At 37.8% G+C, this 12,250-nt stretch overlaps 2 protein-coding genes across 2 annotated transcripts in view; one reads left to right on the top strand and one right to left on the bottom strand.

Annotated features, from left to right (window-relative positions):
• The first annotated feature begins 272 nt into the window (after positions 1-272).
• On the top strand, positions 273-2,635 carry LOC101298387 (psbP domain-containing protein 5, chloroplastic-like). Its single transcript, XM_004291367.1, has 11 exons — positions 273-391; positions 501-655; positions 857-965; positions 1,248-1,297; positions 1,388-1,455; positions 1,541-1,639; positions 1,920-1,979; positions 2,078-2,137; positions 2,231-2,285; positions 2,367-2,416; positions 2,498-2,635. The coding sequence occupies exons 1-11, from the start codon at positions 318-320 to the stop codon at positions 2,594-2,596; spliced, it is 879 nt and encodes a 292-aa protein (XP_004291415.1). The 5' UTR covers positions 273-317; the 3' UTR covers positions 2,597-2,635.
• Positions 2,636-2,841: 206 nt separating this feature from the next.
• The window catches only part of LOC101298087, a 15,182-nt gene continuing 5,773 nt past the window's right edge, over positions 2,842-12,250 (bottom strand). The window contains exons 8-24 of the mRNA XM_004291366.1: positions 11,800-12,030; positions 11,613-11,696; positions 11,156-11,313; positions 10,459-10,984; positions 9,652-9,822; positions 9,476-9,535; positions 8,827-8,985; positions 7,840-8,115; positions 7,419-7,484; positions 6,839-6,967; positions 5,618-6,445; positions 5,217-5,497; positions 4,606-4,870; positions 4,234-4,461; positions 3,896-4,087; positions 3,316-3,588; positions 2,842-3,189 (exon numbers count right to left, since the gene is read on the bottom strand). Coding sequence (XP_004291414.1) covers positions 3,043-3,189; positions 3,316-3,588; positions 3,896-4,087; positions 4,234-4,461; positions 4,606-4,870; positions 5,217-5,497; positions 5,618-6,445; positions 6,839-6,967; positions 7,419-7,484; positions 7,840-8,115; positions 8,827-8,985; positions 9,476-9,535; positions 9,652-9,822; positions 10,459-10,984; positions 11,156-11,313; positions 11,613-11,696; positions 11,800-12,030 — 4,074 coding nt within the window. The 3' untranslated portion in view covers positions 2,842-3,042. The remainder of the gene's footprint in view (positions 3,190-3,315; positions 3,589-3,895; positions 4,088-4,233; positions 4,462-4,605; positions 4,871-5,216; positions 5,498-5,617; positions 6,446-6,838; positions 6,968-7,418; positions 7,485-7,839; positions 8,116-8,826; positions 8,986-9,475; positions 9,536-9,651; positions 9,823-10,458; positions 10,985-11,155; positions 11,314-11,612; positions 11,697-11,799; positions 12,031-12,250) is intronic.

Raw genomic sequence — 12,250 nt, 5'->3', positions numbered from 1 at the left:
GAAATTGGTATGTTTACAAGTCGTAATATGATTGGTATCGGAAGAGATTAACGAAAAGACTAGAGTCACTAGACAAAGAGAAGTGTAATTTTTTTAAGTTTTTCAGAAAATGGGAAACAAAATAGAAATTCTATATGATGCAACTGTCAAAACTGTTTTTAACAACCAAATGAAATATAACTGTTTTTTTTGTTTTGTTTTGTTTTTTTTTTATTTACAGTTATTGGGTAATGGGACAATTTGTGTGGATGAGCTAACAGAGGGAAGGAAGGAAGGAAGAGGAAAGCTAAAGAGAAACAAGAGAGGAGCACTCAATAATGGTTATTCTCTCTCCCTCTCTTTCTCTCTTCACATCCAATCACTTTCTAGTTCCTCCAAACCTCTGCTTTAGGTACTCTCTATCTCTCCTTGTGCACTTGAAGTTCATCTTTTCATATATGGATGTGGTTTTCTTTCTCTTTCTTCTTTTATCTTCCTAAATTGTTGGTATTGTGTCTTAGAGAGCAGAACAGAACTCTAGTGCAGCAGAGCAAATGCAGAGTAGAGCAGATACTTGAACCATGCTCAAAACCCAATTTGCATAATGGGTTTTGCAGAAGGGAGTTATTGCTGTTTGGAGTTTCTTCTCCACTACTAACAGTTTTGCCATCTTCAGGTAAGTTTTGTTTGGTTCATGCTTTAGAGGGGTTTAAAGAAGATGGAAATTCAAAAGCTTCATCTCTTGGTTTTATAATGTTTGTGGAAGTATATATACTGTATGCAATTAGTATACATGTTAGTTATAAGATACCATTTGAAGATTTTGCTAAAGGTTCCAGTTTTCAGTTACCAATTGTTAAGTGAACCGCCATTGCAGGGTCCCTTGCAGAAGGAGATGTGAAAATGGCTTCATTTAGTGATGAAATAAATTGTTATTCTTATCTCTACCCAGTGGAGTTGCCATCTAAGAAGGTCATCTTCAAATGGTAAGAATTTTTTTTCCTTTTAATTCGATAAACTGTGTGCATGGTTGGCTGCTGGAAGTAATATGAATATAAACGGGGCTTGATGCTCATTTGTAGTTTGTGCTCTGAACATTTTGAATGTGTTTTTAACTTATTCCGTTCTTCAAAATAAAGTCCAGTATAAATAGTTTTTGCAGTTAGATTCTGTTTTGTCTTTGTTAGCACTGAAGCAAACTAGTTGAATTCTTTGTCATTATTGCTCTCATATAGTGTAGGGACCTGACTCTTTTCATCTAATTTAAGGGTGGAATCAAGAAAACCAGAACGATATTCATCGGCTGCACCATTATCTCGTAAGTCAGCGTTACGAGTTGAATGATGTAGTCTTTGAACATTGATCCTATGCTTTATACTTACTGAACTTTGTTATCTATGTTATACAGCTGATGCACGCCTGCGCATTGTCTCTGAGCGTGTTGACATTATCGATAATCTCATAATTTCCATTACGGTAACTCCTGACAAATCACTTTTCGTTTAGTGCAATCCCCTTTGGTTATTATTAAAGGGTTGTAATCTAGTGTTGTTTGATTCAGATAGGTCCTCCAAATTCGAAGATTATAAAATCACCGGACAAGAGTACATGGACTGCAAAAGAGGTTGCTGATTCTGTTTTGGCTGACAAGTCTGCATTGGTATTGTTCCATCTTATGCTCCTTTTTTCATAGCATTCTGTTTTAAGGCTGATTAGTGATTAGTTGACATCTTTTGTTGAATAAATAGAAATGAACATATGAAAGTCTATTAGTAACAAAAGTGATCATCATCTTGTGAGACTTTTCCTTTTGAAATTTAACCATGACTAGAACTATGTCAAATGTGATCATCGGTGCCTTGGCCATTATAGAGCATACATGACCTGAGATTCTAGGAAAATCTAGGTTCTGATTTCAGTACTGTTATATTTTCTTGCAGCGCGTTACCTCAACTCAGCGAATGGCTGAGAGTTCAGTTCTTGATGCACATACTAGTGAAGTAAGTTTTCCAACCCCTTCAATGGTTTGCATAGCTGATATCATCATTGCAAAATCTACTTGGTATATATGAAGCGTGAGCCATTGTTTATTCCTCAGATTGATGGTCAGCCATACTGGAATTTTGAGTACCTTGTCCGCAAAGCACCCACAAAAACCGTAATTCTTCTTTCTAGCAGCATTATTAGTACAAGTACATCTTCAAACTTCCTGGTTTGTTCATGGTTCTTACAGCTGTTATGACTCGTGCAGGCTCAAGAATCGAACAGTTACCGCCACTATGTGGCTTCAACAACCGAACGAGATGGTAATGTTTGCAGTTTTTTATTCATGAGTTGATATTGCAACCTAAAACCTCTTACTAAACCTTACAGAAAATTAATTGCAGGCTACCTGTACTCTATAAACGCTTCAACTCTCAACAAGCAGTGGACCATTGTAACCCTCTCTCTCTATCTGTACTGTTATATACATCTTCTTTGCCTACAGACTAAGATCGATGAAATTTTTGTGATGCAGTTGGGACCTATCTTGAAGAAAACTGCAGATTCATTTCATCTCCTTCCTCCTACAGAAAACTATGTTCCTCCATTCAAGGATCCATGGAGATTTTGGTGACTGCGTACTCAGATTTTCTTGTCCCACTAGTGCAAACTTGAGAAATTTGTATGCCTTTATTCTACCATTCAAATTTTGGCTCTTGATTCTTTTACTTGTGTTCTTTTGTGTTTGAAAAAGTTTCTGAGAAATTCCACATCGAGTTAAATTAGTTAATAGAGTGGAGATAATTATAGACTTATCACTTATGAAATGCAAAAAAAATCCCAAGTGTTCTTGAGGTAGTAGAAGTCATGGATGCAATTGATACTTGGAACTGGTAACTTCCTTTCATTGATCATATATCGAACTATGTACAAAGTCAGCATGGCGAACTTACAAACGGGGGCTCATTTAATTTTGAGCAAAAAATAGTGTGATATGTACAACTGACACTAGGGAAAATTTAAAAGCTACAAGTGAACACTCCAATCTGGTTCACAGCTAAAAGTATAGTGGGTAGCTGATTAATCCTGAGATGTAGCAGAGTATTCAAAAATGAGGCGTTTTGACGGAGCAGACTGCAGGAGAACACGCAAGCGGCTGGAAAGCTGGTAGATCAGTGTCCATTGCATTTCCATTACTGAATCCTTCATTTGTCGAACAATTGAGGCCTAGAGGAGACAATAATCTCGTGTTATCATAACAAAATTCAAAGGTAAAAAGTATATCTACCAAGTTGAATCAAATATGAGTTGCAACAATATCGAAAGTGGATTAAGGAGTTTGCTTGAAAATACCTGAAGACGTTTCCCGAGTTGGACTTCAACTTCCGTACCAAATGAAATATTACTGGCCAGGGATTTGAGAGGATCCACAGTAGGATCAACAGAAAGCAAGCTAGGGATCTGCGGTGCATACACAAGCCTCCACCTTGCCTGACCAAACTCTCCCTTCCCTTCTATCCTCGGCATTAGTTTTTCTAGTGTTGTAGTTGCAAGCTTTTGGAATGCAAGTTGCCCATCCCCTTCCAAGATGGACTCGGCCAATTGACTTTCAAAGACTCTAGCAGCCTATGTATAATGAACAAATGATCAGATTAAATTGCCTATAATTCCAGGTAATGAAAAATTCAACCAACTTCTGCAATCCGACACACTAACTAAAGCAGAACTTCAGGAGAAACAAAAGGTCCTGAGACTGATAGAAAGGAATGAAAAAAACTGGGCTTGTGTTTTAACAAATGATTCCAGCAACATAGTTTACATGCAGCTTTCTATGTCTGTCTATTATAGTTATATCCAAGTACATACTAATCAAATATTGGACTTATCATTTCATGCATTACAGAAGGAAATTGCCAACTTGAAAAGATATTACCTCAGTAGGTGAGAGGGCATCTTGTTCCACAGAACGGGTGGAGGTCACAACCAGTTTTTCCTGCCAGTTGCTGGCTCGGCTTTGAATCCTGAATTGCCACTCAGACCCCACTAAAACTAGATCTAGCATTGGATCTAATCCATGTTCAGGCTCAAACTTTGCAATATTCAGATGCTCTTGCCTGAGCCTCACCTGAAATTGGAAAGGTTGGTCTGTTACAGAAAAACAAGGCAGAAGTAGAGAGACAAAGAAAAGAAGCAGTAGAAGGATAAGCTTGAACTCCAACCAGAAGAAAAGGTACAGTCATCTACAAGAATATATATGTGTGTGTCACTAACCTGAGTAGCGACAAGATTGACATCACCATTTTCAAAAGTTAAGATGCCTCTAGGTTGTATCGATTTGGGATGAGCTGGACCATTTAACTCTAGCTCTCCACTAACAGCAAAGTTTAGAATTAAAGGATAAACAATCCTCAGCTCTGGTCCTAGAACAAGCTTCAAATCACTGAGTTGAATATCTACATTCGGTTTGATGCTCACTTGCTCTATCCCCTGTTCAGCTTGCTTAACCGCTACTGTCCAGAAAGCAGAAGGTTAAGCAGAGTTTGCAGTCATCGAAAAATGTACTAATTGTATAAACCAAAAAACATTCCATCTCATATTAAAATATCAGAAACAGCTCATCAAACTAATGAGGAACTGTCAAACTAATGCCTTACCTGAAGGTTGAGGGAATGTTGTCCTTGAAGTAGCAGGCTGTGAACTGAAAAACCGTGAAACATATCTTGAGGCAACTGCTCGATCAACACCTATACTAGGAAGCTTCGGCTCACTTGTTGCCAATCTATTGGGGGCAGCCCCACTACCTTTATCGTGTGGCAAATATGCTTCACCATGGCTCAATTTAATATTTCCAGATATGTTTGGTTGCAATATGGAACCAGTTATCTGCATCTGTGTGTCAACCTGGGCACTGAAATTAGGCAACACATCAGTTTTCTTCGGGCAGCACAAAAAGAAACATGCAACTAAGACGGCAAATAAACATGGATCAACTTTGATGACAAATAAAAAGATATGACCCCCAGAATAAGGATATACCATCCCTTCTTTCTTCCTTTCGTTGTTTGCTTTTTTACCCTTCTTTTTTACCAAATACGTGATCACAACACAATACCCATTACAAAATTCAAGACCAACATCCTCATTGGAAAAAGTTGAAAATTTTAATCAGCATATGAACCCAAAAACAAACCTAATGTATGATGTGAATGAACTTCAACTCAAAAGATACATTTAAACAAAATTCAGAACAGCACCTTAAAATATTTTTCGCCCGCACTTCCAGAACTTCACATTTCAATTCAATTTTATCTCCAAGGGATGCTTCACTTGTTCTAAGGGGGAGGTTTCCCTTGACAAACAGCTTACCCCTTCTACTTACTCTACTCTCCAATGAAGTGATGCATAACCTATTTGATTTTACATGAACTGTGCCACCGAAGTTTGTGAGTGGTTTCCAGAGAACTGGGGATGAGATAGATGCCCTGTGGAAGGATGCATATCCATCCAGCACCGGTTGTTCAACTGTGCCTCTGACCTGTTTATTTGACATGAAACTTCAGAAATTGATATGTACTGAACTTAAACATAACATTATGAGGGCAGGGGAGTGGTGGGCCAACCAGTTTAAGAAATTATAGAACATCAAAATATTTACCTGAAGCATGATGTCAGCATTACCCTGAAGCCATTTAGCATAAGGAGATAATGCAGTCAGCATCATCATGCCCCCATCTTTTATATCAGCATCTACTCTGACTTCCCCTACATCTAATATGTTCCAGTTTAAACCTTTAAGGCTTTCAGCTAATCCTGTATCCCAGCCTTCTTCATTTCTCTCTCTTGGAAGTTTCTTTTCACTGGCATCATCGCTAGACACTCTGCCTCTTTCCTTCACCCAACCATGGTCCCAGGGAGTAGCTCGGCTTTTATCCTTATCTGAATCTTCTTCCTCTAACAAGTTATTCTGAACAAAAGAAACAGGCACACTTCCCTGAATGTGTACATGCCCAGTTTGGATGATTGGTTCAAATTTTGCATTGAACAGAAAACGACTGGTTGAGGTGAGCGAAGCAACAATTTCAGCTCGTCCAAGATCAATCCCCCCAACAGCACCATCCAGGAGCCTTACTTGCACATCACATTCCGGTTTTGCCAGACTCCCTCTAAGATCACCTTCCATGTGCAATATGCCTCTAATTGGTGCTAAAAATTGTCGTAGAGATTGAACAGCATCGGTAGCAGAAGATTCAATGACCTGAATCACAGTGGGAACCAGACTGACAGGAAAGTTCAAAACAGCAAAGTGTAGATTTGTTTTCGGCCCTAACAAAGTCCCATCTGCATGGACTGTGGCATTGTCTTTCTGAATAAAGATCTTTTCTAGGCGCAAACCATCATCATTGCTGTATGCACCTACTGCCAGAACACGCTGAGTTTTGTAGGTTCCCCACTCCCAGTCTTCCCCATGAAAATCAAATTCTGCCTGACAAAAAAGGAATATTGATAATACCAACTGTTAGAGGACAAAGCTTATAAGCCAGAACCAAGTAACCATGGTGGCTATGTTTTCCAGGTTATAAACCTGGAATCCCTAAGTGGACAAGATAGAGTGATCCTATTACCTTAGATGAAGTTGGTTTTCCCCTTAAACTGAGATTAAATAGAATTAAAAGTATCAAGGAGCAAATCTCAAAATGAAAGTGATCATCACTTTGTAGTATGAATCCCCTACTCAGCATTTACTATTATTTCTGTCCCAACAAGCAATTGTCCACAACTATATATCTTTGCAATTTTGAAATTTATTCTTGCATTTTATAGACAGAAGTGATCAGTATTTAAACTTGGCACTGTTACAGAATTGAACTATGCATACCATTGTGTCCCCATTGCCACCTCCGCTTGCATCAAGAGAGCCATGCCAGCTACCTCTGAGCTCGGTTAAACCTGGGAGATCATCTTCCAGAATAACTTCACTTAATGGGGTGTAATGTCCCCGTATGACCTGAAATAGAATACAAGAATACATATAATTCTGGTCCTGGAATCACAGCATCTGTAATGTTTAAAAGGTACAAACAAACTCTGGACATGCAACACCATGATATATAAAATTGACACAAAACAAAAGGTGCCCTCACAAATGACTTCAGCAAAGTCAGATGTTACAAGTAAATAGGATGGTGCAAAGTTTCCATTGAATATGCAGCTTAATTAATACTTCTAGGGTCAATGTTACACAGCGATGATAAATGATGAGTTTTAAAATTGGCATTGCTTTATAAAAGGCCTGACTTTGAGATATGCAGCTTACTTAATACTTCTAGGGTCATTATTGCTATTTCATTAGGTATGTTTGCAGGCCTCATATTCAAATTTTATTTCCACCAAGTGATGGGCATTCAAGAGCTACACATTAATAAGAATGCACATATGGTGATTCCTCTGAAAAGTACCTCAAGCAGTTCTTGGAGACTTTCTGTATATAAACCAACTGACTGCAAGCTTTGAACAAAGAAGTCCTGCATGCAAGGGCCACAGAAACATGTACAATCAGTGTGTTTTCTCGTTGTTTCCTTTGTAAAATCATACAATCCAAATTAGAACTCATGAAAGCAGATACAATTCTTTGATTAGGAAAAGAGAAAAAGATTGCCAGTGAAATCATACAATCTTATTTACAAAAAGAAAAGGTTTACCAAGTCTTAGCAGATAAGAGAGAAAGACAGATAAATAAATGTATAGGCAGAATAGGTTGACGAGGATGTGATATGTAGTAGATTCAGTCGTTTCATAACCACTGCAAGTCTATTACACTTGGGTACTATTTTTGACAAAATTATTGTTTGGCTAAGATTAAATTGAGCAAGATATAACCTTTGATCTCGAGTGAACAGCAGGATCTGTACTTCGAGAAACAAGTCTGGCAAGGGGAAGCATCTCAGCAACTTCAGCTCTAGGAACCTCCAGTCTCATTCTCCACCTTCCCATAGAAGATATTACACTACCCAGATTCCCAGCCATCGCTCTTTTCAATAGACCTCCACTTTCCTTCCCAGAAGGGTTGCGATCTCGACTGCCAGGTAATACGTATTCACCCTGAAGCTCATAACGACTATTGCTTTGCTCCAAGACAGTTTTCTCGACAGTGATCTAAATAATGGTCATCAACAAGTACCAATATCAGACATATTTATTATACAGAAGATTTGTAGTAGCACAGCAGAAAACCCCAAAACAGTGAAGACAAATTGTTGTTTTTTCAAGGTATTGCTATCAATTCATTCCAAAAGAGTTTGACATAGCCATAGAAAGTAGTGCATCTCATTAAGCTTCAGATATACCCACTCCCCCTGATGTCATCTTAAGAACAACTTTTAAAACAAAGCTTGAAGTTAATAATTGAAGAAATTAGAGTATCAACCAAAACCTAATTTACTTTCCAAATATGGGGAATACTCCTGGCAATGGTCAGTGTAAAAATATCTAATATCTTGAAATATTTACTTGAATGAAATTTGGTCAATTTCTGGATTCTGTATATTTACCGAAATCAGAGATATCAATTACATTAATTAAAAAAAAAAAAAAAAAAAGTATGAAATTCAAATCAACATATGGTACAGAAAGAAGACATAGAGGCCTTAGGCAGAGATAAACAAGCAAAAGAGAACTCAAACAAAACATCACTTTCCTTCAAAATGCAATTTTCACTTTTTGAGTTTTCTAAATTCAATTTCACAAGCATGGACATCTGGGAACCTTCCTTAATTATCAACATTCAAATTTGCAATATAAAAGATATGAACAGAACAATCTTTTCAATGAAGTCCCAAAACAATATATCCAGTCATCCATGAGGACAAGAAAAGTACAAACACCCTTTGGTAAGGTACTTACAACATCCCCACTCCATCTAGCAGCAACATCAAGGGCTTCACCTAGTACACCACTAAACTTTGGCCGAAGTACAGATAGCAGCCCATGACCTCTTCTTTTCTGAAGATTAAGCTCAATTTCTGCCTGAAAGCAAAGAACCAGCTTTAACCATTCAATATGATAAAGCATCTGAGTAGAAATTAGAAACAACCAACAGATCAACCTTCTTTTATATACTCAACTAGATTATGACTCAAGGGAGTCAAAATTAAATTTCACTAATGATATAATGCATAAAAGCAACAGTGAGCAACCATTAAAAGTATTTCCAGAATTCCTGTGGAAAGACATCCTATGACGAACTCAGATTTTTTCAATACATTTTTTTCTACTCTACCTCTGAGAAGTACCATGAAGTGATGGTCAAAGACAATGTTATAAAAATGATGGTTAAATTAGCCATGCAAGTAAGGTCCTTGAAGCTTAGTTAGAATGAACATCAAAGTAATCTAAGTTCCAGTGCATCTTTGCCACTCTTGACATCGTAACCAAATGAGTACCAGAGAGGGAATCGGAAGGCTAGGGGGAGAGAGGGGAGACAGAAAATAATAAACACAGGAGGCTGCTGGCTAACCTTTTGTATTGTTCCACGGAGTGAAGCTAATTCCAACTCATCAAGTGGTAACTGACGTATCTGTTAACAAACACAAAGACCAACAATAGAGTTATGTACTTGATTTGCTATCACTAAAAGTCACCACGAGAGAGGGGTGAAATAGGAAGATAATAACTTTGCTCAAATATAGGTACCTCCAAGCTAGCAGAATGAAATGGTTGGAAGCAAATGTTCGCTTTTAGCTGGCCCTTTTGAAGGAAGAAAGATAGCAGTTGTCCACTTTGCGTGTGAGTTTCACTGTTAGGTTTCAGTGGCCCAACAAACTCCACCACAAGACTTTCATCTGGCCTGCCTGTGGCATCTAACTGCACAAATAGAAAGACCTCATATGTTAGAAGGAACTGTCAGAAGCATAGAATAAGCAACAATAAGTCATAAATATAGTTGGTCAACACTAACTCTTCCTTTATTATCAGACCATATCTCATCACATCAAAACGAATGTTACACTAACCACACCACACGATGTTCTTAGTGGAATCAATGGCATTTTGATTCCTAGTGGTAACATGTATAATGTACAACAGAATCTGATTATGACGCCATAGTTATGAAATATATTTTTTTAAGTACTCAGGCATGAGCATTCCAAGGCAACATATCAATTTCAAAAAGTGGAAACCCACTCGCTAAATCTTTAACATGCTTCTTTGAAAAAGAAGTTACTTATATAAAAGTAGCATTGGCACACTGAAAGTTACAAAGAGCTTCCGTGATACGATAGACCATGACTATAATGCTTACTATAACCACACACACACACACACATATATCAGGCCGGATGTTGAGCGCACGTCCGCTCCGTGCGCACTTTAAGGACTGTGCGCACGTGCGCTTTCTATCGTTTTCGTATATATATGTATATTTATATATATCTTATATATACAAGCTGAGTTCCAAGGAAAATAAGAGGTGAAACATGTAAACATTCTTTGCACTACCTTGATACACTCACGTGAAATGCTCAATGATCCAGCCAACTGAGGGGCCAGCATCAACTGGTTCAATTTGAGACCCGAAATTGAAACCTCTCCTACAAGACTATCTGTCTTTCCTTCATCAGTCATATTCATCTGTTGTTTATTTCTCTCGGAATCAAATTCTTCTCCAGTAGAAATACTAAAAGGCTTTAATACTTTTCCCTGAAACTTGATCTTCCCTGTTGCTTTCAAATGCATGGGTTTTTGGGAATCAAAAGGATAAGAAGATACCAAGCTGAAAAACTCAAAACCACGCATACGTAAATCCAAGTCGATTCCCTCAACAACAAATGGCATGTCACTCTTTGTCTCAGCATCTCTTTTGTTCCGATCTTTATCGTTGTAAGATGTTTGAACTTTTGAGGACAAGTCAAAGGCAGTAGATGAGGAACTAACAGTAATGGAATCATGCGCTATTATGATATCTCCTCGAGCATCACTGAAGGACCCTTCAGCTTTTGGAGCAGTCCATTTAATGTCAAACCTCCTGCATTAGAAAAATGACACAAAGTTGAAGTTCTAACATCAAATGCAGACTCTCATCATCATCAGATGTATTATTAAATGATGAAAAACCATAAAAATCCAGTAGAAGCATAAAGGCAACAACATGAATAATTCTTAAGCAACAGATACGAGGCAGACCCAGGAGTCTTACGGTCTCAGTAATGATCCAGAAAGTTTTGTTTCTCCATTTAAATCCCCTAATTTCAGTGGCATCAGTTGAAGATACCCTGGAATATATCGATGCAGAATTTTATCAAAGCACATACTTCCAGAGAAATTCACATCCATTGATGTATCATCGACCTCACCCTGTGTAGAGGCATCATACGGTTAGATTTTAAAAAATTAAAGTTGATCAACTGTGCTACACATCATCACAAAGATTTAAAACTCAACAGGAATATTATTTAAAAGCCTCAAAGGGAAACTGAAACGAAAACTTGACAGTTTTTCACCCATGCAAGATGTTGACAACCCAGATAAACTTAATGTTTTTGTGTCAGTATACACACTTCTCAACCAAGAGAATGACTCACTGAGATATATCTACAAAGCTTGGCTAAATTTTTGGACAATTTGAAAAGGTGATCTCATCAGCAAGTATATACCTCTGGGCAAATCCAAGCATTCCCAGCCCCACGAATTTCACCACCATCAACAAGACTAGCTCTAATTCCATACAAGTCAGCAACCTATGCAAAAATACAGGATAAGCGTACAAGAATAGAGGTACACTTGCATGAGGAAAATCAATTTCAATTTCAGTATCATTTAAGTAGCTCCTCATAAACTTACACAACTATCCGTGTTAAAAGTGAAATTGGCTGATACGCATGAAAATGGTACACGATCAAATGCTGCCACAGCACCAGCTTCCTTACTTTTCAAAACTGCTTCTGATGCGGCAGATGCAGGAAAGTCAGAAACTGATTGGGACATCCTTCTAGATACCATTCCACTTCCCACAAATATAGGAGCATCCAAAGGACCTTGACAGTTAAACACTGCAGTCACTGAACCAGCCAGCTACATGGGGAAGATTCAGACATACACTGAGTAATTTGATATATCAACTACAAATGTCTTATTGTAAGAGGGCAGAGGACTATTTCACATTTTAAAATATACCACACAATTATTTAAAAATATACTAAAACTCAGGAAGTGTTCTTTTCTTTTCAATTGAAAAGAGAGAGAGGATATATATATATATATACAGGAAGGATATGAAGCGGACGTCCGCACT

This window comes from Fragaria vesca, linkage group LG2, assembly GCF_000184155.1.
Source record: "Fragaria vesca subsp. vesca linkage group LG2, FraVesHawaii_1.0, whole genome shotgun sequence".
In the NCBI taxonomy this organism is placed as follows: Eukaryota; Viridiplantae; Streptophyta; class Magnoliopsida; order Rosales; family Rosaceae; genus Fragaria; species Fragaria vesca.
This window is presented reverse-complemented; position numbering and strand designations above follow the sequence as displayed.

Excerpts from the sequence above, each read along its gene's own strand:
- LOC101298387 (XM_004291367.1), top strand. The coding sequence starts at position 318 with ATGGTTATTCTCTCTCCCTCTCTTTCTCTCTTCACATCCAATCACTTT. Across the intron at positions 392-500 it reads CCTCCAAACCTCTGCTTTAG|AGAGCAGAACAGAACTCTAG; the intron begins GTACTCTCTATC and ends ATTGTGTCTTAG. Across the intron at positions 2,138-2,230 it reads GCAAAGCACCCACAAAAACC|GCTCAAGAATCGAACAGTTA; the intron begins GTAATTCTTCTT and ends TGACTCGTGCAG.